The 26762-nt window shown below is 41.7% G+C and overlaps 1 protein-coding gene and 1 long non-coding RNA gene across 2 annotated transcripts in view; one reads left to right on the forward strand and one right to left on the reverse strand.

Annotated features, from left to right (window-relative positions):
* Positions 1 to 1274: 1274 nt before the first annotated feature.
* Positions 1275 to 17527, reverse strand: LOC140634261 (uncharacterized). Its single transcript, XR_012031784.1, has 2 exons — positions 17203 to 17527; positions 1275 to 1792 (listed from the first exon to the last, which is right to left on the reverse strand). It is a non-coding gene; the product is annotated as an uncharacterized lncRNA (long non-coding RNA).
* AKAP12 (A-kinase anchoring protein 12) overlaps positions 16757 to 26762 on the forward strand; it is a 96755-nt gene continuing 86749 nt past the window's right edge. The window contains exon 1 of the mRNA XM_072827844.1: positions 16757 to 17073. Coding sequence (XP_072683945.1) covers positions 16912 to 17073 — 162 coding nt within the window. The 5' untranslated portion in view covers positions 16757 to 16911. The remainder of the gene's footprint in view (positions 17074 to 26762) is intronic.

Below are 26762 nucleotides of genomic sequence, written 5' to 3' on the forward strand. Positions count from 1 at the left end.
TTGCTTGTTTTTAAACCTAAAATAGATTTTGGGGAGCCCAGCTGCCTCTGTTGGTAGAGCATTTGACTCTTGAGCTCAGCACTTTGAGTTCAAGCCTCAAATTGTTTGCAGAGCTTGCTTATAAAAAATAATTTAAAAATAGATTTAGGGGAGCCTGGGGGACTCAGTTGATTAAGCATCTGACTCTTGATTTCAGCTCAGGTCATGATCTCAGGGTGGTGAGATCGAGCACTGCACCGGGGTCTGTGCTCAGCGTGGAGTCTGCTTGTCCCCCTGCCTCCCTACAGTGTACTCGCAGATAGATAAATAAATAAATAAAATCTTTGAAAAATAGATTTAAACATTTATATGGAAGAAAAAAGTCAACAGAGGAAGAGAATTATGGAGGGAAGGGATGAGGTCCTTTCTGTGGGGCCCATGGAGGAACACTAGCCCATCATTCAGATAGAGGCCTCTGTCCTCTCATGCTAGGATACTAGAATAAGGACAAAGGCACTGCTGATGCTTTTGGAGTATATTAGTAGGCCTCACGTGGGGATATGCTACCTGGACACAAACCCAGAGCCACAGGCCTCCTATAGTGAATGGCGACCAGGGCTGTCTGCTTGCCATGCACCGAGGGCAACAAGGACAACAGCCTCTTCACAGCTATCTCCTGTAGAGGACATAATTATGAAACATGAGACAAAAACACAAGGACCGTCGTTTACAATTTCAAAATAAAAGGTTTTTTTTTAAAGATTTTATTTATTAAAAAAAAAAGATTTTATTTATTTATTCATGAAAGACCTACGGGGGTTGGGGGGCAAAGACACAGGCAGAGGGAGAAGCAGGCTCCTTGCAGGGAGCCTAACACGGGACTCAATCCCAGGACTCCAGGAGCACGCCCTGGGCCAAAGGCAGGCGCTAAACCGCTGAGCCACCCAGGGATCCCCCAAAATAACAGTTTAACATAAGAGATTTCCTACTGCATTTTGCCCTGATAATAAATAGGGGGAGAGGGGCACCTGGGTGGCGTGGTGGGTTAACCATCTGACTTTCGACCTCACCTCTGGTCTTGATCTCAGGGTCATAAGTTCAAGCCCCGCATTGGGCTCCACCTTGGGCATGGATCCTACTTAAAAATACATATGTATATACTACATATGGAGTCACATTTATCAAAGAACATAGTGCCTGCTTCTCCTTCTCCCTGCCACTCCCCCTGCTTGTGCTCTCTCTCATTTTCTCTCTGTCACATAAGTAAAAATCTTTTAAAACAAATAAAAATAAAATTCTGTATTTAAATTTACATATATTTGCAATGCCACTATTAGATCTGAAAATAGGTATTGTTTTAGTGTCATCTTATAAATTTCTGGACCCTTTCAACAACCCTGGAGTATAAGAAAAAGGCCATTGCATCTCCAGTCCTATTTAAATTGGTTCGCACTGAGCGCCTCCTGAGTTTTTATTTGCACATGGATTATCACAGCGGATCCTGGCTCTGCGGTCAGGTCCTCTTTGCAGCAACGTTTTTGTTGTGAAAGTGTTTTGCGGCTCTGCCTGCCATTCAATGAGCTCATTTCCTCGTCATACATCTGCCTCTGAGAGCTCCATCCAGATCATGTCGGAAACAAAACCTCGCAGAGCACAGCTGTCGTCAAAATGAGATGACAAACGCCAAGGTCTCAGCTCAGGTCTAATGACCACTGGGAATATGCATTTGCTAAAAGTCATTAGAATCTACCACCTTCTTTTATAAACCTCTGAAAATTCTTGGGCTTGCAAATTCCAGTGTGGTTTCTTCATCCTTGAAACACAAACACAGAGCATTTTTAAACACCTTGAAACAACAAACACTTATTATTTCACAGTTTCTAAAGGTCAGGAACCCGGAAATGGCTCAGCTAAGCGGTTCTTGCTGAGGATCTCTGGAGAGGTTGCCTTCAAGCTGTCAGTCAGGGTTGGCATCATCTCTAGGCTCACTTGGAGCTCAAGAATCCACTGCTCAGGGACGCCTAGGTGGCTCAGCGGTTGAGCGCCTGCCTTCCACCCAGGACATGATCCTGGGGCTCCAGGTTCGAGTCCCACATCAGGCACCCTCCATGGAGCCTGCTTCTCCCTCTGCCTGTGTCTCTGCCTCTCTCTGTCTCTCTGTGTTTCATGAATAAATAAATAAAATCTTAAAAAAAAAAAAAAAAAGAACCACTTCTCAGTGCACTCTCGTGGTGGCTGGTAGGCACCAGTTCCTAGCTGGCCCTTGGCAGAAGGCTTCAGTTCCACTATATACAGGCCTCTCCGCCGGGCTGCTCACAAGATGGCAACCTGCGTTTCTCGGAGGATGAGATGAGAGGAGAAAGAGGGAGAGAGAGACAATATACATCCAGGATGGAAGCTGAGGTCTTTCCATAACCCAATCTCTGTGATTAATCAGGCATGCAGTCCAATCCTGGTAAAATAACATGTAGCATTTTGCTTTGTAGTATCAATGCTTAAGGGTGTGGATTAATAAAAGAACATATTGGGGTGCCAGGGTGGCTCAGGCGGTTGAGCATTTGCCTTCAGTTCAGCTCATGATGCCAGGGTCTGGGGATCCAGCTGTGTGTTGGGCTCTCTGCTCAGCAGAGAGCTTCTCCCTCTGCCCCTCCCACCACTCATGCTCACTCTCTCTCTCTCAAATAAATAAATAAAATCTTGAAAAAAATCTTAATAGAAAAAAATTATAAATAAGAATATTTAAATAAATAGCATTCACATATGTTAAAACTGAATGATTGATTTCAAAGATTTTATTTATTTATTCATGAGAGACACACAGAGAGAGGCAGAGACATAGATGGGGGAGAAGCAGGCTCCCCTCTGGGAGTCTGATTCAAGACTCAATCCCCAGACCTGGGATCACGACAGGAGCCAAAGGCAGACGTTCAACAACTGAGCCACCCAGGCACCCCTAAATGTTTTTTTTTTTTTTTTAATTGATAAGAGTATATAGTCAAAAAGGCTGGAGACTACTGCTCTGGAGAGAAAGAAATCCTGCTTTGGAAATACTTCCTAGGTGCCAGGCACTATTCTCAGCCTTTTATATGTTTCCTCACAATTACTCTTTACGTCCTTCTAGTTTTATTCTTACTGTACGGCTGAGCAAACCAAGTACAGAGAGATTAAATACATTGCTGGAAGTCACACAGCTGCTAAGTGGCTGACCAAAACTCAATTCCAGGTAAACTAACAGAAACAGCTTCTCTCCATCCTTTCAACCCCCAGTTTTCACAATCCAGTTTACTCTCCATTTACAATTCTCTGATGTTAAAAAAAAAAGTTTTATTTATTTACATAATCACTACACCCCACGTGGAGCTCAAACTCACAACCCCAGTATCAAGATTCACATGCTCTCCTGACTGAGCCACCCAAGCATCCCCAATTCTCTGACATTTTCAGGGACTGTGCTAGGTCACGGAGAAACAAAAATGTGTAAATGTGGCCCACCCTTGAGGATACATGTGATGGGGATGCCTGGGTGGCTCATTGGTTGAGTGTCTGCCTTTGGCTCAGGTCGTGATTCCAGGGTTCTGGGATCAAGTCCCACATCAGGGTCCCCACAGGGACCTACTTCTCCCCCTACCTATGTCTCTGCCTCTCTCTCTCTCTCTCTCTCTCGGTCTTTCATGAATAAATAAATAAAATATTAAAAAAAAAAAAGGAGACATGCGATGTGTAAATGAATTAACAGGGAACCGCTAATGATAGTTCTGAATTTCTGGTTATAAACCACAAGTCATTTCCATGGATCTGAGTGACGAAGACTGATTTTCTCTGCCTTTAGCAACATGGTCTCTAGCCTTATTGATTGTATACACCATCAATTTTTTAAAAACTGAGCATTCAGATCCTATATACATACTTCTACTTATATATATTTATAATGCTAATAGCACTAATATATTATGTTTATCACATAATATATTCAAATTAGTAATTTAGATAGTATGAGATTAAAAATGTAAGTTTTCCTGTGTTCTTCCTGCCTCTCATGAGTCCTCTGAGAACCTGCCCATTAGGGACAGCCCTCTGAGATGCACCTTTGTGCCCACTCAGAAGGGTTGCTCATGAAGAATTCCTAGAGAATCTCAGAATCTTGTATTAGTGGAAATTTATGATAAGCCCAGAATACCACTGGAAGAGATCACCTGAAATAAAGCTGCTTCAATGATGAAATCCGGATGACTATTTTCAAAATAAGTAATTCTTCCTCATTTTCTTGGTCTTCAGGGCAGATTAAACAGGCTGTAATTCCTTTTGTTTCCACCAATGCTTCCTCTAGAACATTCCTCGATTACTGGCTAAGCCAGTAATAATCGAACCCAGTCTTGCACATTAGCTGTTGCTCAATAGAATTCTCAAATGACCCTACCATAGTTGAAGTAAATTATGTTTTAAAATTTCCCATTTTGGGCCACCTGGGTGGCTCAGTGGTTGAGCATTTGCCTTTGGCTCAGGGCATGATCCCAGGGTCCTGGGATCAAATCCTGCAATGAGCTCCCCAAAAAGAAACTGCTTCTCCCTCTGCCTATGTCTCTGCCTCTCTGTCTCTCTCATGAATAAATAAATAAAATCTTAAAAAATAATAAAATAAAATACAATTTCCTATTTCATGGCTGAAAAGATAAAAGAAAAAAAAAAAAAAAAAGAAAGAAAAATGTGCCAGTTGAAAATGTTTCAAGTTATCAAGAGAGAAATATCTTTGTCTGTGGGCCTCCCCAGGCCGGCCCCTCCTCCTTGCTAACACCTTACCAGAGACCCAAAACTGGGCTCACTTCTCTAAGAGTCTAGAGGTTCCAGGCCATTTGACTCAGCCTGCAGAGGTGCCATGAAGAGCAAGGCAGCTCTTGAGGAGTTCCTGCTACAGAACGCGCCCCCATACTGCATCCCCAGGATGTGGAAGGCAGGACAGGGGGAGCAAGAAGTGGGTGGCTGGGGTTGGATGAGTAGGCATAGGGGCCTTCAAATCGGAACAGCAATTTCCACACTGAATGTATGAACCAGACCAAAATAAAGAAATAAAGAGGTAGTGACAGGAGACAAACTGGAGGTTTGCAGCTTTAGGAAAGAAGTCAAACGAAAGCCAAGACCAATTTCTTTGTTTTTTTTACCGGTTCCAAACACTTTCCTGAATCCCAACTGTGGCTCCGGTGGGAGAGAGGGGACTCCCATTTAATTATCTACATGGTTTTGAGTTTGGGAATGATAACTTAAAGGAGTTGCTTTTGCAACTTGTGCTGAGAAAAATTATGTCTGTAAAAGGGGAAATTATTCAATAATAAAGGCAATCATTCTTTAACTTAATTGCTAGTTTCTTCACACCAAGCTATCTCAGGGGCATCCAAGAAACACTGTAGCCAGAGACAGTGATTTAGTGCTGTCAGCCCTTTCTTTTCAGGAATGGAGACAACTGAGTGTTTTCCTTCCCAGACTGGCAAAAAAGCTATTTTAAACCATTCAATTCTCTAAAAATCTTCTTATCCCTTTTCTCTGCCACCAAAAATTAGGCTTACTATTATTTTTGAAGAAAGGCTAAGATGGATTTTTTTTTTCTCTGCATCTCCAACGTTTCTAGAAACCATTTTATCTGAATCCAATGAAATGTGGGAAATAAAAATTCATCTCATATGGATATTATAAGGTTAAGTCTAGCTCCTCTACCAATGTCTATGTCTTACTCTGCTTAAAAATTAGCTTCTTAATCTATTTTTTTTTTGCTTCTTAATCTTTTTTAAAAAAGTATTTATTTAAGTAATCTCTACATCCAACATGGGGCTTGAACTCAGGACACTGAGATCAAGAGTTACATGTTCTTCTGAACAAGCCAACCAGGCACCCCCTAAAAAATCAGCTTCCAATGTTGGTGGTCACTAGGTGCTAGCTATCATTATTGAAGCTTTTTAAAAAATACGATTATAAGGCATTATCAATTTGTTAATCTTGGGGATTACATTGCTGCATTGACTTTAATGTCACAAATATTGATAGACAAGCAAATATATAACAGTTATTAAATATAGGCCAAAGAAGGATATGGATTTTTTTAAGCCAGAAAATATAAACAACAGTCAATTTTTGTTAAAGTTAAATTTACCCTGGGAAATTAACATTTTAAAATTTTATTTCAGGCAGCTCAGGTGGCTCAGCAGTTTAGCGCCACCTTTGGCCTAGGGTATGGATCCTGGAGGCCCTGGATCAAGTCCCGCATTGGGCTCTCTGCATGGAGCCTGCTTCTCCCTCTGCCTGTGTCTTTGCCTCTCTCTCTCTCTCTTTGTGTCTCTCATGAATGAATAAATAAAATCTTTTTAAAAATAAATAAAATTTTATTTAGAGAAAGAGTGCATCTGTGCTGGGTGGGGAGGGAGGGAGATGCAGAGGGAGTGAGAGAGAGAATCTTAAGCAGGCTCCAATGTGACCTCTCCACCCTGAGATCATGACCTGAGCCAAACAAGAGTTGGACACTCAACTGATAGCCACCCAGGTGCCTCTGGTAAATTGACATTTTAAAACAGGGAAGCACCCCCTCCCATTCTTTATCTGCTTTCTTTTATCTTTCTTTATCTGATATCTGATATGATATTGCTAGATTTACCAATTTGTATTTTGCTAAACATTAGTGATGAGGGAAGCACAAAAGACAGGGAGCTTTGCAGAACCTGTTCTTAAGGGTGAGACGTTCCTCGTAGCTGATCTCACTGCTCCTCTTGCTTCATTTCTTGTTTGGTTTGGTTCCTTTAAGGTCTTTCAAAAGCCGAACTTGGACATGATATCGGACAAGGTGATTACAGGTGGATCCACTCCTTCTTTATTGGCAAGATGAAACCAAGGAGTTAAAAGGGCGTATTTATACAGCGGGGCCGAGTCAGGAAATCTATTGTTTCTGTATTTTATCAAGTCTGATTGTTTCAGAGTTAAAAAGCTTAGAAGCTAAACAAAATACCAACCTCTTAACAGTGTGTTGACATCTAATTTGGTTTAGTTTTCATTTTAAAGGATATTTTAAGCACGCTAGAAAACTGAGAAGACTGGAAATTGAATAAAAACAGATATCTAGGATCTTAATTTAGCCCATCTGAGAATATATAATAAATACATTGCTCTTTCTTTTTAAATTAAACCTCCCCCCTCCCCAGTTAATTGTAGATTCACATGCAGTTGTACAAAATAATGCAGAGATCCCAAATACCCTTCACCCAGTTTCCCTATGGTAACATCTTGCAAAGCTATATAGCACATATCACAATCAGGATATTGACATTGATACAGTCAAAGTACAGAGCATTCTCATCTGTTGCCATAGCCAGAGCCACTCCCTCTTCTCCCTTCCTTAACCCTTGGCTACCCTAAACTCTTCTCCATTTCTATAATTTTGTCATTTTAAGTATGTTTTATAAAAGGAATCATATAGTATGTAACTTTTGGGGATCGGTGGTTTGCTTTCAGCATTATTCTCTGGAGATTTATCCAGGTGATCATATATACCAATAGTTTGTTTCTTTTTGTTGTTGTGTGAGATGTCTTCAAATCTTTTGCCCATTTTTTCTTCTTTTTTTACTCTTGGGTTCTGAGAATTCTTTGTACATCTAGATGCTTGTCCTTATTGGATTTATCATTTACAAATATTTTTCCCAGTCTGAGAATTGTCTTTTCATTCTCGTAACTGGGTCTTAGGCAGAGCAGAAGTTTTAAATTTTGATAATCTCAATTTTTCCATTTTTCCTTTTACGCCTTTTATGTTAAATCTGAGAACTCATTACCTAGATCTATATCCTGTTTTTCTCTTATTTTTTGAAAAATGTTATGGTTTTATGTTTTACATTTAAATCCACAATCCATTTGGAGTTAATTTTTTTAAAGGTATGAGATTTAGGTCAAGGTTAAACTTTTTTTTTTTTGCCTATGCATATCCAAAATGTTCAGCACCATTTATTAAAAAGGCTATCTTCCCTCCCTTGAGCTGCTTTTGCAAATTGTGAGAAATCAGTTGTGCATATTTGAATGGGTTTATTAAAATTGTTATAAAATTATTTTACATTCATTTTAAAGGCATTTAGCAAGTCAACTTAAAAGAATGCAAAAGAAATCTTAGACCAACTTATCTGCCTCTCTTTAATTTATTACTAGTTAAGATATTTATCAGCTCACACTCTGATTATTTTCATGACTGAAGGCATGTAGGTTTTGGCTGACCAAATATTTTCTATAGTGATTAAATTCTATACTTTACTTTGGAGCAAATATTCAGTATTTTGTAACCTAATGGTTTTCTGCTTAGAAAAATGATAAGCAGTATATAATTGCATATAGATAATTTTATACTTATCTGTAACTCTATACTGGAATAACCATCCTCTTTGGCATGAGTTTAAAATGTATAGTCTTACTATAAGGTATTTCCAACATAACACAAAATTCATTACGCCATGAGGCTCTATACTGGATCCCTTCCAGGTGGATTGATTTCCTTGGAAGGACCTGATTGAATATATGTAATTATGATGATTCCAGAGCATAGACTTCCCTTCTCCTAATATCATTTAAAAAACTGTGCAAAAAGGAAATTGCTTTTCTCCCATATCCTTGCTTAGCTGACTGTTAATACCCATCAGGAAGCCAGGCAAAACCAAGAAAGTCAGTTCAATCTCAAAGCTGGAGCAGTCATTCTAGAGCTCAGTGGCACAGTAGCATCACCCAGGGAGCTTTTTACAACCCCGATACCCAAGCTGCACCTTGGACCAATTAAATCAGAATCACTGAGGTTGGGATGCAGGCATCAGTATTTGTTAAGATTCCCAGGTTATTCCAGTATGCAGCTAAGTTTGAGAACTACTCTTTACTTCTTTTTTTTTTTAATTTATTTATTTTTTATTTATTTATGATAGTCACAGAGAGAGAGGCAGAGACACAGGCAGAGGGAGAAGCAGGCTCCATGCACCGGGAGCCCGACGTGGGATTCGATCCCGGGTCTCCAGGATCGCGCCCTGGGCCAAAGGCAGGCGCCAAACCACTGCGCCACCCAGGGATCCCTACTCTTTACTTCTTTATGAGACTTATTGTTAGCATAATTTATTACTCAATACTGTGATAGCAGTATACTGGGTTGTCATAATATACTCTACGAACTTATATTCTTCAGGATGTAGTGTTCCTTGGATAATTAAACAATTGCTAACATGCTTTTTATTCTGTTGGCAAAAGTAACCCACGTTCAATGTAGAAAATTGAAAAAGCAAGCAAGCATAATGAAGGAAAAAATTATTTTAAATTCTATCTTCCAGAAAGAATTATAGTAATATTCTCATCTTTTTTATAGGCATATATACATACATTAAAAAATATGTATATACATATGTATGTTTTCAGCATTTATCCTATCAAAGTTGATAATAGTGTATAGTTTTCTAAGTTATTTTAGATATCTGATAAATAAATTAGTATCAATAACAGAAAGTGTGAAATTAATATTGGTTTGCAATGATCATAATTGCTATAGTTTTTGTCAAATTTTGCAATAGTCAAAATTGTTGAAAATGTCATAATTTTTACAAATTTTACATACACACCTTGATCTAAGTTATGGATATTAGTAGTTAAGATATACTTTTAAAAAGTCATTTTACATTGTTATAAAACAACATTTAAGGTATTTGACTAAAGGGCTCCTGGGTGGCTTAGTTAGTTAAATGTCTGCCTTTGGCTTGGGTCATGATCTCAGGGTCCTGGGATTGAGCCCTGCATCGGGCTCTCTGCTCACTGGGGAGCCTGTTTCTCCTCTCCTTCTGCCAGCTACTCTGTCTGCTTGTGCTCTCTCTCCCTATCAAGTGAATAAATAAAATCTTAAAAAAAAAAAAAAGTATATGACTATCCTTTCCAGAATATTTTCCCCCTAAATTGACAAATTACAACTGATACCTCTGCTATCATTGCATAAATTTAGAATTATGGCCAAAAATGCATCATTTGCAGCCAAACTCATAAATATTATGTGAAGATAATTAAGTTATCATTTTCCCCTAGATCTTTCAATACTTAGATTAGAATAATGATATGAAGTGGCAAAAGCATATAAAGTGAATATAGACTTATTAAATACAGAATGGATTTGCCTCTAGCTCTAATTCAGACTCAAATGCCAGTTGATTTACTATTCTCTGGATTTCAATGGGATATGCATGCATATATCAGGCACATGTGCCTCAATGTTTTCATTACAGGGAAAAAAACTCATACATATTCATTATGGAGTATTTAGGGAAGTCATAGAAGAAAAAAAATTTTTTAAATAAAAATCATCTATAACTATTGTTAAATGTAAAATAACTCAATATAATTATGGATGCATCTCAATATAATTATGCTGAATAAAAATAGCCAGATCAAGAAAAGTATATGTACAGTAGATGACTCCATTTCTATGAATTTCTATAAAATTCTAAAAAATGCAAACTCATTTATAGTGACAGCGACTGCCTAAGAAGGCAGGGTGGGGCCCAGGGCGCTAGAGAGTGGAATTACAAGGGTACATGGAGAGATTTTTGGGTAAATGATTGTGCTCATTATCTTGACTATGATGTAGATTCCAAGGAAGTATGCATTTATCAAAACTCATCAAATTGTATGCTTTAGCTGTGTACAGTTCTTTCTACACCAATTATACCTCAATAAAACTGTCAAAAAATATTCTAAGGGACTGTTGGCAACTTTCAATCAGGGAATTTGTTCTGTATAGTTTTGCTTGAAATACTGAATACTGCAATCACTCACTAGATATTATTTTCACCAACCCATCATTTTTACTTAGGAAAACACCCCGTAATTTTGCACTCTGAAATACTCAGTGTTTCAAATTCTCTCAGATAAAGTAAAACTCGAATATTTTACTCATAATTTCTTCCAAAGAATTCTCGAGAGCACAATAACATTCAAAACAACATATCTAAATGATTATTTCATTTTTCAAAGTTTTCACTGATTTAGTAGCATAAGCAGCTGCAGATTTTGGAATCCTTTTCATGTAATTAATTATGGTCCCAATGAAGTTATAATGGAGTAACATGCTGAGAGGAGGGAAGGAAGGGGAAGTATATCTAGTTTTACTATTGATTTTTTATCTTTTATTCTGATTTCCCACTCTTTCTTTTTTTATTTATTTATTTATTTATGATAGTCATACAGAGAGAGAGAGAGAGGCAGAGACATAGGCAGAGGGAGAAGCAGGCTCCATGCACTGGGAGCCCGATGTGGGATTCGATCCAGGGTCTCCAGGATCGCGCCCTGGGCCAAAGGCAGGCGCCAAACCGCTGTGCCACCCAGGGATCCCTCTTTTATTCTGATTTTTCACAGCTACCCCTCCTACAGATATTGCATTTGTAGGAGTAACCAGAAGTCATTAAAAAAATGATAATAAAAAAGCAGCCAACAGAATTGAGATCAATCTCCAGGAATACAGACTCTTACCAGGCCTTCAAATGAGATTTAGATGGGAACTCTCTAAAATGGGCTAAAATAGTCAATCGCTCCTGTATACTTGATTTTGGTAATTCTTCAGGTCAACCATTGGTCAATTACTGCAAATAGTAATTGAAGTATTTTCTGATGTCAAAGACAGCAAACATATTGTAGATCTGAGATTAAAAATTCACACAAGGTGGGAGGCGGGGGTCGCCTGGCTGGCTCTGTCAGTTTTGATCTCAGGTTTAGAAGTTCGAGCCCCAGGTTGGGTGTAGTGTTTACTTAAAAATAAATACATAAAACCTTTAAAATTTTTTTCAAAAAGGGATTCAAGTTCATAGAGGAACATAAAAATCTCTCAGTAATTTACAATGTGTGTTTCTTAATGTCTTTCACAAGTCAGCAATGTTGACTTATGAAACCCAAGTTTTCAGCTCTGAAAAGTCCCAAGTTTTCAGCATTTTGCCTGGTACTTAACTCAATAAAAGTCTGTTGAATTAGTATGTTAAAATATAGTTTTTAGGGCAGCCCGGGTGGCTCAGAGGTTTAGCGCCGCTTTCAGCCCAGGGTGTGATCCTGGAGACCCGGGATTGAGTCCCACATCTGGCTCCCTGCATGGAGCCTGCTTCTCCCTCTACCTGTGTCTCTGCCTTTCTCTCTCTGTGTCTGTCATGAATAAATAAATAAAAACCTTAAAAATAATAATAATAAAATACAGTTTTTAAAAATATTGGATACTTACAGGACCCGTGTAGAATTTATGAAAAGATTTGAAGTTATGAGGATGACAGTAACTTGGTCGGCCCTAGTGAGTAGGAACCTTCTGGATACTTTCGGATACCCTCCAAAAAATTTGCCTGGAGAAATCTCTCTATATATTTGGCAAATCATTAACCACGGTTCTAATCAAGTGGGTGGAGAGCAGCCTAACTCTAGAAAAATGAGGAGTCAAAGCTATCCTGGTTTATTGGTGACTGCATTTCAATTGTATTCATACATTTGTTTGTTTAGATTTAGAACATCTTGAACAAAGTGTGGCAGTTATGTCAAACTAGGTCTCAGTGAAAATTCCTTTTTTTTTTTTTTAAGTTTTATTTATTTAAGTAATCTCTACATCCAACATGGAATTTACATTCACAACCCTGAGATCAAGAGTCACAGGCTTGAGACGCCTGGTGGCTCAGCGGTTTAGTGCCTGCCTTTGGCCCAGGGCATGATCCCGGAGTCCTGGGATAGAGTCCCACATTGGGCTCCCTACATGGAGCCTGCTTCTCCCTCTGTCTGTCTGTCTCATGAATAAATAAATAAAATCTTTTTTTTTTTTTTTTAAAGGAGTCTCAGGCTCCTCTGACTAAGCCAGCCAGTGTACCAACACAAAAATGAAAAAAAGATATATATATAGTAACTTCTCTCAACCCCGCTACCCTTTTTTGTTACTTTAGCTTAATCTTAGATTTGGGTCAGGAGCCAATCTTAAATCTTAGTAAATGAAACAGATATACAAAAATCTGGCTTTATAGTTAACCCAAAGCAATAGATTTCTTCAAGTTTAGAAATTTAGCATTTGGCTGTATTTATGATGTATGTCTACAGTTGGTTGATCTTTGAACTTCTGTATATTGAACTTTTTCTGTAGCTTCTATATGAATGTTGGATTATTAGTCATGAAAAAATAAAATTATTAATTCTTATAGTTTTCTAGTTTATAATTAGCCAATTCAAGAGAGGAGAGGAGGAATTGGGTTCTTTGGTGATATAGATATTTTGATGTAAGTAATTAGCTCAGAAAAAAAGTAGGTTTATTTAGTGAATACAATGAAGTAATATGTGGTAGTTTCAAGGTTGAAAGTTGAGTTTCCATGTTCTAAGTTAAATTGCCTGAAGGCTTTGTAGCTAGTGAATGAATCTGTGAGGGTAGAGTTAAGTGCTGGTTTTAAATTATTTTAACAATTATAGTAACTATTGCCTTTTCAGGGGGTCTGTGTTAACTCAGTGGTAACATGTTTCACGTTTGTGAACTCATTGAAAACATATTTGAAGATGTTTTGGTACATGCACAAGATGCCCAGCTATGACTTTAGCTTTCATTGGTAAATCTTGTGTGACCTGTCTTTCTGGGAAGTTACACATGAAGCATACAAGTTCAGCCTGCTGTACGGGCAACGTGTGTTTGTTTTTCAAAAATCTTAAACTGTTTTTATGAGAGTATCAACTCTCTCAGGGAAACGACTCAACCACCAGCTGCCCCATGGGAGACGATGTGTGGGACACCTGTGTCCCGCTGTTTGGAAGAGAAAGGGCCGCTGGCCAGAATTTGGGGTAACTGACAGCCTTGGACTGAGAAGTGGAAAATCGAAAACAGCTGCCTTCCTCTCTATGGTTGATGCTAATCCACGCAATTCTAAAGGTATCTCCAAAACCCTAAAAAAAGAAAACCTTGGTGACTTGACTTAGAGCCTTGAGGGGAAAGCACAGTAACTCTGCTTGGTACCTAAGAGGCATTTGATAAATATGTGTTGAGAAATAAAGGAATCAGACACCTGGCTGGTTCAGTAGGCAGAGCATGCAACTCTTGACCTCAGGGTTGTAAGTGTGAGCCCCATGCTGGGTGAAGAGATTACCTAAAACAATACAACCTTAAAAAAAAGAAAGAAGGAAAAAGAAATGGATGAAAGAAATGAATATAGTGTTCTGAATAGCATATGTTCTATTATATTGAATGTTCTAAATAGTATATCCAAGAGGTTGGGACATGTCATTGCTATAGGGATAATAAATAGCACAACTACTCTTCTTAACAAAAATGACAGTAACTCCCCAGTTTACAAGTAAGATGGAAGAGGATTCTTTGGGCAGTCCAGAAACCAAAGGTGCTTGTGTGAATCTTTTTGTAGATATTTCTTTCTTTCTTTCTTTCTTTCTTTCTTTCTTTCTTTCTTTCTTTCTTTCTTTCTTTCTTTCTTTCTTTCTTTCTTTCTCTTTCTTTCTTTCTTTCTTTCTTTCTTTTTTTCTTTCTTTCTTCTTTCTTTTTTTTCTTTTCTTCTTTTCTTTCTTCTTTCTTCTTTTCTTTTCTTTTCTTCTTTCCCTGTTATTCTTAATAACTCCTTATCAGGGAGCTGTTTCAGGCAGATTAGGGAGTACTAGAATGTGTGTATTTCTTCTTAAAATAAGGTTTTGCCTGGGTGCCTGGCTGGCTCAGTTGGTGGAGCATGTGACTCTTGATGTCAGGTTTGTGAGTTTGAGCCCCACATTGGGTGTGGAGATTACTTAAAAATAAAATCTTTAAAGAAAATAAGATTTTGCTTTTAAAAAATCAGAATATGAGCATTTTCATGGCCTGAAAAATAAACCCAAAGCAAGCAATTGCTAATCTAGGCAGACACTGGTGATGTCTTCCTCAGCTTGTGCGTTGTATACTGTTGGCTTGAAACCTATGTCCTTGTAATTAGAGCCTCTGAAAATTTGAAAGCTCTATGTGAAAAGCTTTGTTAAGAATTTCCCAAGAACTGAATAAGTATAATCTCACAGAATGGGACATTTTGATAGTGTTTGTACTACTTACTGATACATTTTCATATGTGCTGACGTTAATCATTCTCAATAGGCTTTAATGGGAGGTTTAGCCCTTAGTATCTTAGGTGAGGCCTTAAATGCTGTTTTTCACAGATAACCCTGAGAAGAGAGAACACATTGGAAACTTCCTACAGAAGGGGAGTGAAGTGTTGTACTCAAGCTCAGTGTGGGATGAATCCTGTCCTTTTTGCCTACCAGCTGTGAAATCTTGAGCACCTGATGTAATTTCTCTGGGCCTACTTGCCTCCACTCCATTGGTAAAATGAAAATAATAGGATCTATCTCCTAGAGTTGTTGTAAAGATTAAATATGACTAGATATGCAAGGTGCTTTGAACAGTGCCTAGAACATAGTAAGTACTGGAATGTTTCCTAAGTAATAAGAATTTAAGTTGAAATGGATGAAATGGTTAAAAATCACGAAGACCAACCATTTTGCAAATATATTGCTTAAGAAGCGCTATATTCCGGAGCAGGTGGCCCTTATGTACTTCTTCAACGAAAAATGATATGTTTAGAAAAATTTTATGCTGGATCACCATATGCCGTTATACTACATGCCACAATTAATTAGGCACAGAATATTCTACCGCTGAACTCACTGCTGGCTGACATCAATTCTCTACTAACCTGTACAAAATCTGAGTATGGGATATTTATATGGTATCTCGTGTGGATATTCCGAGGTTCTTCATTCTTCCAACTGTTTGAGAAAACTAAGGCACTCAGTTGTCACTTAAAACCGGGGATAATTTTTCTTTGAGTCCTACCACCTTCATGCTTAAGTGCCAAGCAATCCAGCTCAAAATTTGATTCCGTTCCACTACGCGTCGGCTGCGTTCTCTATCTGTTCCTATATTCAAGAGTACGAAGGACGAGAATGCAAGCCAACCGGGCTGATCCTCTTTAAAGCCTTTGTCCGTGGAGAACTACTGACGGCAAATGAACCGATCTGTGTCATCGTGTCTCCGCCTGGCAGCCAGAAGTGGCCCGGGCGTCCAGCATCACGCCCTCCAAGGGGGACCGGGCCATTTCCAGCCACAGTCTCACTTGCCCCAACTCCCCGGGGAAGGGGGGCAGCCGGTGTCGCTGGTGGCATCGCCTGACATCACCGGTTCCGGATGATAGGCGAGCGCCGGGCCCACCTCATCCGTGGCCTGACTGCGTTAACCTCGCGGTTCCCTGCTGCTGCCACGTGAGGTGTCCTAATATGGTCGGAGAAGCCGGGGAGCCTTAGCCTGTCTCCGGGCTAGTGAGGAGGAGGCTGGGACCAGCCGACGATCCCACAGCCCCAAGGAGAGCCGCGGGGGTTGGGGTCCGCCTCGGGGCGACTGGAAAGTGCGCTGCCGCAGCAGCTCTGCCTTGGGTCATCAATCATTTAATAAACCGCAGCAAATCCAATCTCCCCTGGGGGCCTTCTGGCCTCCCCTTCCCCTCCGCAAGCCTGGGCGTCCCCCCGGCTGGTGTCGCCGTGCGGGGACCCGGAGGGCCGCCGGGACCCTGGCTGAGGCTCGGGTGCGCCTCTGGTCCCACGGCCCGGGGGGAGATGCTGCTGCAAGGCGTGTCTGGGGCTGCGCTCATGTGATGAAGCGAGGGAAAAACAAGGGGGGGAGGAGGAGGAGGCAAAGAGGTGGCTTTTTTTTTTTTTTTTTTTTTTTTTTTCTTTTAAGGAGTTTGCCGCGAGCGCGTCTCGTTCATTCGCAGTCTGGGCGCGTTCGGAGGAGGACGGCGGGAGAGGAAGGCGCTCCCGGGACCTCGCGGGCGCGCGGCTTCTGCTCCTCTCCGCGTCCCTGGACCCGCGGGAAGCCGCAGCCGCAGCCGCAGCCGCAGCCGCAGCCGGGCGCGGGAGGACCGCCGGGGAGCCATGGGTGCCGGGAGCTCCACGGAGCAGCGCAGCCCCGAGCAGCCGGAGGCGGGGAGCACCACGCCGGCCGAGCCCCAGCCCGGCGGCGGCGGCCTTGCGGCGGAGGCGGCTCCCGGCGAGCCGGGGGACCCCGCCATCGCCGCCGCGGACCCCGCCACCAAGGTACGGGCGCGCCGGGCCACCTGCCCCGGGGGCGGGGGTTGGGCGGGGGGCGGCGTGAGCCCCCCCGGGTGTCAGCCGGCGGGAACTTCCCGGCGCGTCCAGCCCATCTGCAAACTCGGGAGCACGTACCCCTGTTTCCAGCTTTCCAGGGTCTCACGCGCCGGGGCGGGACCGGAGCAGCGGCGGGCGCGGCGGGCTTGCATCTTTGTCGCGGGTCTCCGGGGGAGGCGACTGCGCCATCCGCAGTAATAAAACCCGCCCCCCGCCCCCCGCTCGCCCAGCCTTTCTGCGCACTCTTCCGGTGGGGGCGACCCAGCCCGAGACTCGCGGGCTGCGCGGGGGAATCCGGGCGGGGGCGGTTAGGGACCCGCCCGCCGAGGGTCCCGCGCCCCCCACCGCCGCTCCCCGCCCCTCTTGCTCCCGGAGGCGGAAAGTGAGCTGTTGGGCCGGGACGCGCGGCGCAGCGTGGCGAGCCAGCCCCGTGGGTGCCCGGCCGCGTGCGGTCCTGGCAGCGGCGGTGCCCGGGGCCACCGGGTTTGGTACCCAGTCCCGCGGCGGCCCGCGCCGACACCGCCTTCCTGGTGCAGAGAAAGCCTGGGGTGTAGCTCGCTCGGAGCCAGAGAAGACCCGGGCAGACGCTGCCCTTCCGGAGGGGTGACAGGTTTCGTAGGCGAGGCAGGTCCTCCTCTTCGCTCCGTTCGCGGCCCGGGGGCTCCAGTGGATGAACACTCCGGGGCAGTCGCTGCGACTTCTCCAGGGCTGGGTCAGAGGCTCAGCAAGCGTTCCTGGCCCCCCTGTCTCTGGACGCAGTGCCGAACCTCCTAGGGATTGTGTATTTTATAGTCTTCTGTCTTCAAAGCTGAAATATTTCTTCTTGGCCACTACAGCCGCCAAGACTGTGACTTGTTTGGATCGTTGTATTTTAGATCTATTTTCCAGCAAGTGTGTTGGTTAGCAAGGCGTCACCTAACCTGTCTGGCGATATCCTGATAGGAAGATGGTGGATAACTTAAGCTCATATATTAAAAAAAAAAAAAAAAAATCTATGTTTTACATGGGTTGGGAAGATGGTGGATAACTTACATATTTATGTGTTTTTTTTTTTTAAACCCATGTTTTACATGGGTTTACAACCTGTGTGGTATCTGAGGATACAAAATGTGAGGACTTGTAGATGTTTACAGTGTGAAAAACACCCCTCCCCCCTTACAATCTAGGTAAATTTCACAGAACTGTGACCTCATTGCCGTGACCTCTTTTAGCTGTCCTAGTCTAGTTTGGGCGGAGAGACGGCTCTTAATTAGATTACTTCTAGTCTTTAATTTATAACTACTTGTAAAACCCATGGTCCCTAGAGCTATAGATACTACCCAGTAAAAACTGCTGGAATATCTAATTTTCTAAGACATGCCAAAGCTTCGGGCATAAATAAGGTGCTAGCCCGTAGAGGTCTAAGTCACATTTTAATACCTACTGTACATCACCTTTTGATGCCAACTACTGCCAAAATGGCCACATAACCAGTATTTAGAATCTGGTAGTGAACGTAGTTTTAACGTGTAATTGCTAAAAGCTTGCAATTGGAGACATTTTTTTTTTTTTCTTGGTTTTTACTACTTTCAGGTCTTCTTAACAGTTCATGCTGAAATAGGATACTTAATCCCTTTCCTGGAAACTTGAGTTTGTTCATTTAAAAATATTCCTTCCGTTCTTTTTGTCCTTATGCCATAACCTCACCCTCCCTCTTTCCTAGTCACCATCTTGAAGCAGCCAAGCAACCTCCTTGAAAAAAAAAAACTACTTAAATAACATCTAGACTATCATTGAACTCTCTGGCACACTGCCCAGTTATCAATTTGGAGACAAATCAATACACTTACATGTATTCTTGGAAAATGGTGTCGTTTTTCATTTCAACTAGCAAAATTTATTACACAGGTTTTCAAAAGTCCTTTTCAAAAGAACTCCCTAATTAAGAATGACTCAGCACATAGCTCTTGCCTCCCCTCTTGGCCCTGTGAAACTTCAGTTGCTGACCCCTGAGTAATGCCATCTGCCTTTCCAGGCTCCTGTAGTACCCCTGACCCATCCTAGCAGTTTCTACATTTGTGGGGTTAGTGTTCACCTGGTTCTGGATGCTCCACAAGAGCATGGGACCCGCCCCGCCCCCCCCCCCCCCCATGCATTTGCCCAAGTGTTCCCCCATGTGTGTCATGATCCCGGGCATGGAAGACAATACTACCTCTCTGGTTTTGATTGGATGTTGTCAAGTTGGAAATACCTTGGGCCATCTCCTTTTTCTACAATTTAACCTTTCACTGTGTCCTTATTGTGCTCTGCGTCATGTATCAAATAGTGACTAAACCAAATAGGCCCTGTTATTAATAGACTGAGGAAATATTTTGGCAAAAAATGCTTAATTACGGTCTTTGGTTTCTACTTTTCCAGAAATAAAGTGGCTTGTTAGCATTGCAATTTCGAATTGTCTTTAATCTCAAATAGACAAAATATTATAAATGCAAGTGGCTCAAGTGAGGCCACTTCATACATTAAATTAGTCCTGAATTAGGTACCTGGATGGCTCAGTTGGTTAAGCGTCTCCCTTAGGCTCAGGTCATGATCCCTCAGGTTGTCATCCTGGGATCCAGCCCCCGTTGGGCCAGCTCCCTGGTCAGCAGGGAGTATGTTTCTCTAACTCTCCCGTCTGCTCTGCTTGTGCTCTCTCTCTCACGCTCTTTCTCAAATTAAAGAAAAAAAAAAGACAACCTTTGAATTAGATATGAATCGCATCTTGAGCTATCTTGATTGGATGTGTGGACATTTGGGGGTTTAGACTAATACAACCTCCCCTTTCCTGGTAGAGTGCTGATCATTAATTAAAGTCTATTAACAGATTTTTTTCGCTATATAACTAGTATTTATATCAGTTGCCTGCTGCCTATTTAGTAATCCAGTTTACTTTTTTTTTTTTGTAAGTTGTAGTTATCTGTCATTTACTAAGTACTCAGCCCTCAAAAGACATTACACTAATTGAATATCATTTCTATCAGATCAGATGGAGTGTAAAAAACCTTGATTACTGAAGCCTAACATTCAGGCACACCGAGGTACATGTCTTAGGTTTATCTAGTGTATTTCTTTTTATTTATTTATTTATTTATTTATTTATTTATTTATTTATTATTTATTTATTAAAGATTTTATTTATTTATTCATGATAGACATAGAGAGACAGAGAAAGGCAGAGACACAGGCAGAGGGAGAAGCAGGTTCCATGCTGGGAGCCTGATGCGGGATTCGATCCTGGGACTCCAGGATCACTCCCTGGGCCCGAGGCAGGCGCTAAACCACTGAGCAACCCTGAGATCCTATCCTTGGTATATTTCAATAAAATGCAAGGAGTCTTATCTGGTGTATTTCAATAGAATGGAAGGAGTCTTATCTTACAGTCAGTCTTTTACAGTCTTATATGTGTAAATTCTGGGCGGGGGGGGGGGTGATGGTGTGATCAGTTATTTGCTAGGTTTAATTTTGAGACTTGGCCATTTTGGCCACTGCAGGGGTGGAAATATAGACTACCTAAATGCAAGTAGCAAATAGAGGCTCCTGTTCCCCAATCACCTGTTTTTAAAAGTTTGAAAGAATATTTTCACTCAGATGTTAATATAGCAATATAGGGTGGAACAAATTTACTTACAATCTCTGGCAAATCTTGATTTCTTGAGCCAAGTTGTAAGTTCAGTCTGGACAATCATAATTCTGTGAATTATTTTTGTTGTATTTTCTGCTCAATCAGTGACTTCAGAGCTGAAAATGGAGCAGTGGTCAGTTGCAACCATGAGGCCCATGGGGACTATTATTCTATGTCCTTCTGGGTATGGTTCCATTAAAATTTTTAGATTTTTAAAAGATTTTATTTGTTTGCCAGAGAGAGAAAGCATGCGCAAAAGCAGGGGGAGCTGCAGGCAGAGAGGGAGGGAGAAGCAGACTCCCCACTGAGCAGGGAGCCCAAGAAGGGGCTCCATTCCAGCCCTGGGATCATGACCTGAGCCGAAGGCAGACACTTAACTGACTGAGCCACCTTGGAGCCCTCCCTATGGTTCTGTTTGGTTACAAGAGCTATGAATCACCGAAACATAAAGCTGTACACAAATAGAAATCATCTGATAGGTAGACTTAAGGATATGTTTGCTCTTTATGCACTAAAACAGACAACTGAATTGGCGAGCTGCATTTCATATTTCTTCCCAGGCTGAGGTAGGATACTTTGTCCCACTTGTCTTCTGTTTACAGAATGGAATGGAGAACGACAATGACCTTAGTGTGATTATGTCACCAGTTTTATAATAAAAGGGCCAGAATTTAGGACGATTAGGAGAGAATTAAATGTTTGTTAACAGTGGTGTAGTGTGTGTGTGTGTGGCTACCTGTGTTCCTGTGGATTTTCCCCAGATTACAAGAGGTGCTGCTTTGTGAGTAGAACACAGTCCAAAAATTGGAGATGTGGTAGGAGAATGATCATTTAGGAGACATAGATTGTAGTGCCACCCCTTTAATCCGTTATAGGTTATCCCCGTAGGTTAGTGGATGTGTGAAATCAGTGAAGATTTCCATTCGAAATACTTCTATAATGAACAGGCCTCAAACATGCATCCTTTTGAATCTACTTTAGGTCTGCTAATGTCTGCTTTGATCACTTGAAAGCAATTAGAATAAAGATTATTCTAATCTGGTATTTTACAGGGTAATTAATAAAGCAGGGATACTTGGTGGCTTGGTTGGTTAAGCGTCTGCCTTTGGCTCAGGTCATGATCTCAGGGTCCTGGGATGGAGCTGCACGTAGGGTTCCCTGCTCAACGGGGAGTCTCCTTCTCCTTCTGCCCCTCTCCCTGCTCATGCTTTCTCTCTCTTAAATAAAATATTAAAAAAAAAACACAGAAATAACATGTTTTGCTTTAAAAAGGCATTATGAAATTATTTCTTTTCTCCATCAGCTGTAACACATTCAGTCTTATAGAATACCACTGAAAGGAAAATCAAGCTACATGGTGCTTATCCTTGTCCTCTATACTTCTATATGCTATAGTCCATTCATGAAGTGAGAAACTAGAATTTATAGCAGTGAGAAAAAGATATCAGTACTTTTATCTCATGAAAAAAGCCAAACTAAATATCCTTGAACACAATTCTTTGTTCTCTTATAACCTGAAAAAATTATAATATAGAATGTTTCATTTTCAAATAATGGAAAAATATGAAAAAAAGCTGTGTTTGGAAGAGAGAGGCACTGTATATTATAAATGTAAACTTCTTTAAAATTTTCAAAATCTAATTATAATGGACTTGCCTGTTTAGATTTTAGATGATTTTCTTACAAGATAGCACCGTATTAGAGATTCTAAGGGTAGGGTTTTGTATGATCATCCTCTTGTTTTGTACTTGTTTTGTACATCTAATAAAAGGATTAAGGGGAAGATGTTAATCTATAATAATGTCAGTGATACATACCTTCATATTTCTTATCTTGAATAATTTATTTAAACATAATCTGACTTTCTTGAATCACAAAGTCTTCATAAGATCAAAAGTCCTTCTTGTAATAATTTTTATTTAAAAGCAGTACAGGGCAGTCTGGGTGGCTCAGCGGTTTAGCGCCGCCTTCAGCCCAGGGCCTTATCCTGGAGACCCGGGATTGAGTCCCACGTCAGGCTCCCTGCATGGAGTCTGCTTCTCCCTCTGCCTGTGTCTCTGCCTCTCTCTCTGTGTCTCTCATGAATAAATAGACAAATAAAATCTTAAAAAAATAAATAGAAGCATTACATAACAGGATTTATTTAGTGTTTATTTTTATTTTTTTTTATTAAGTAATCTCTATGCCCAACGTGGGACTCAAACTTACAACCCTAAGATCAAGAGTCGTATGCTCTCTGGACTGAGCCAGCAGGGTGCCCTTAATATTTTGTTTTTTTTTTTTTTTAAATGTTAATGGTTGAGAACTTTGATTTGTAGAGTACGGTAAAAATAAAAACCTCCTATTACCTCCTCATCCCCCAAGCATTCACCCCTCTGGCTGGTGAAGAAGCAAGCTTAAGAGTAAAAAGGTGGGGATCCCTGGGTGGCGCAGCGGTTTAGCGCCTGCCTTTGGCCCAGGGTGCAATCCTGGAGACCCGGTATCGAATCCCACGTCGGGCTCCCAGTGCATGGAGCCTGCTTCTCCCTCTGCCTATGTCTCTGCCTCTCTCTCTCTCTCTCTCTCTGTGACTATCATAAAAAAAAAAAAAAAAAAAGAGTAAAAAGGTGGCTCAGGTACTACTTGTATTTACTCATTCCTTCCCAAATTCATAAATGGTCTTAATTTTGTTTGCTTGGACAGGGACCTACTTCTTTAGCAAACAATTTTTAAATTTTTCCTCTGGGAGCAGTCTAAAATCGTCCAGTTGCCAGAAATTTCTTCCTACTTCTGATCCATGAAATTTTGGAACCTGGGCCTGGGACTGGGGGCAGCAGAATTCCACTCCTGGGAAACAATAGGCTGAAGGCCTTCCCTTGGGTTCTGTTCTTCTTCTCATGACAAACTACAGCCTGCCTTTGTTAACTGGAATAAATGTCCTCTCCCAGAAAAAAAAGTAGATGCTCCAAAGCACAGAAACGAAAAGATCTTTCCCAGACCATGTTAGGCTTCTCTTAAGACAAGCATTCATGTAAGTTTAAAGGTTTCTGTCTTCCATGCAGCTTGTCTGTGATCTTTTAAAAAAGGAGGGAACCCTGTGGTTTCATTCTGCCCAGCTTTACTCCTCATTTTAGCAAAATACCAATTTTATGTTTGATTTGTAGAATAGATAAGCCAAAATTTAAGAAGGGGAGATGATTGCAACTCATTGGCTGATCTTTTTTTTTTTTTTTTTTAGATTTTTATTTATTTATTCATGAGAGACACAGAGAGAGAGAGAGAGGCAAAGACACAAGCAGAAGGAAAAGCAGGCTCCATGCAGGGAGCCTGATGTGGGACTTGATCCTGCGACTCCATCCTGGGACTCTGGGATCACACCCTGGGCTGAAGGCGGCGCTAAACCGCTGAGCCACCCGGGCTGCCCACATTGGCTGATCTTTTGTTATGTGCAGACGTTGCAAATCTAACTGTACAGTTGAATCACCTGGGAGCTTTTCAAAGACCCCATCCTAGGTGCATTGAATCAGAATCCCAGGCAATGGACTTACTGCTCATCAGGTATTCTGATATGCCTGGTGTGGCTATCATTGCCTTAAGGAAGGGGTACAGGATGTAGGAGTCAATAGAGGGCCAGGGAGATGTGTTTCAGGCCAAGGTGACAGCATAGGTTGACCAAGGTTGGAGCCTGTATGGGAGGGAGAGTTTGAGATGATGTTGGGAGAGTAGGACTCCCCACCACACATTTTCAAGAAAAAACAAAGGGAAATATTTCTCCTACATAATTTCATCCCTTTATTCTACTGCATTGAAAACAAGTGTGCTGAGAGTAGAGGCTTTTCTAAATGGAATGTGCTATTCAGGAAAAATAGATGTTGAATTCAATGTGATTATCTTTTCTGAGCAAGAAGGAGCTGCTTGTCAGTGTTCATTTTCATTTCCACCTGATGCCTCCTAAACCTTCCCTCATTTATCAATTTACAGCTTCCACTGTGCTGGTAAGTAGGGAGTAGCTGAGAGCTCAGTGAATGGTATTTGGCTGGTCCAAAAATCCTTGAAGAAATCTTAAAACCTAACCAAGTGGTTGCAGATCAGAGTAGGGTTCTGGCTTTGCCCATCCTATATTTACTAGTTAGTTTTGATTGCATAAACATTCTATTAGCTTCTGTACTGCAGGCGCTGTGCCAGGAAATGGGGATACACAGAGTGAGCTCCAAGAACCGAGGACTGAACAAGTCACAAGCTTTTCTTTCCACATATTTAGCTTCTGAATCTGCTAGAAATGAATTGTTTTATATCTGGAGGGAGAGATCCAAATTTCATTTTCCACACCGGTTACCTGTTGTTTCCAGTAGTATCGATTAAATAGCACTTCCTGTTTAAAATTTAAGTTTCTGCACTAGGCATAAACCTGCTATTGTTTTTTTTTTTTTTTTCTCTCACTTTAAACAAATTCCCTACTGTGCTTATTTGTAGAGTAAATTAAATGCAGTAAGGGGGTGACTAAAATGTAGTCAGTTGTAATAGCAAGCCTGGAGTTTAAAATACTTTTGTATTTAACATCTTAGGTGTTACCTATAGAGACCTCTTTGAGGCAGCCGGATTGAGCAGTGGAAACTTGTTCAAGGCAAAAGGTCCCACAGCTGAATCCAGACGGGCCCATCGGGTGACCCACCTCAAAATATCCATGAGCCCCAGCTGACCCATGGACTACAGTTACCAAAAAAGGGAAAGTTTTGTATGTCCCTATACCTCCTCACCATCCTGCTTAAAAAACGGCCCCCACCTGCTGCCTCCTGGCAGACGCTCCTCTGCTGCCCTGCCCACCGCTCTCTGGCAGTGTGTTCAATAAACGTCTGTCTCCTTTGTTCTGCCCTGGAGGAAGCCTGTGCCACCGGCTTCCACCTGATTATGCCCCACATTTGGGGGCCCCATCCACTTGAGACACCGAGACACCTGGCCTGCCATGGCTCTGGTAAGTTGAAACACCCCTAAATAGAAAAAGTAAGTGGGAAGCAGATGTTATCTTCTAGACTTAATTTTTCTTGATATGTAATAACATGCATTAAAATTGGTCCAGTATTCCAGGGGCGCCTGGGTGGCTCACTTGGTAGCATCTGCCTTCTGCTCAGGTCATGATCCTGGGGTCCTGGATCGAGCCCCACGTCGGGCTCCCTGCTCAGCAAGGAGTATGCTTCTCCCCCTCCCTCTGCCCTGTCCCCTGGCTTGTGTTCTCTCTCTCAAATAAATAAAATCATTAGAAAGAAATAGCCACGTGTTCCATAACCACTTACCATGTGAAAGGCATTGGTCTAGATGCTTTGAGAGATGAAGAGACAGGAACACGCAGCATTATCCCCGAGTGCCTCAATCTAGGTGAGGTGACAGGGTCCCTCTAGGAAATATTCAATAACGACGATTCAGACACACTGGAGAGACCATAGAAGAATCACCATTGCTTGGTACCTGTCTTCTCAGTGAATTGTCCAGTTGAATTGTCCAGGTAGCTTCTGGGAAAGGAAAAGGACATTTTGAAAGGTGTGGCAGGCACATGAGGCCATTGGTTGGGAGTCCAAAAAGTGCCAGAAGATGAAGGAGCTGCATGTTTGTAAGGGAGGGGTGGGAAGAGCATGATCCATGGGGTTGCCGCCGGGCATCGGGAGAGCTTCACAGGCAGCAGAGAGCTGGTGAAGGCTGCTCATGAATAACACAGCAAAGATGCAGTTGCCACATGAGTGGATCATCTGGGAGAGTGGGGGGGAATGAGACCAGAAAGCGTGATTGGGGGAGCTTGTTTCGTTATACCCTTTTTTTTAAAATAATAAATTTATTTTTTATTGGTGTTCAATTTGCCAACATACAGAATAACACCCAGTGCTCATCCCGTCAAGTGCCCCCCTCAGTGCCCGCCACCCATTCACCCCCACCCCCCGCCCTCCTCCCCTTTCGTTATACCCTTGATAGTCTTCCTTACTCAATACAATACATGTTGTTGTAGTGCATAAAACAAGATTGTTGATGG

Source organism: Canis lupus, chromosome 1 (genome assembly GCF_048164855.1).
Source record: "Canis lupus baileyi chromosome 1, mCanLup2.hap1, whole genome shotgun sequence".
Lineage (NCBI taxonomy): Eukaryota > Metazoa > Chordata > Mammalia > Carnivora > Canidae > Canis > Canis lupus.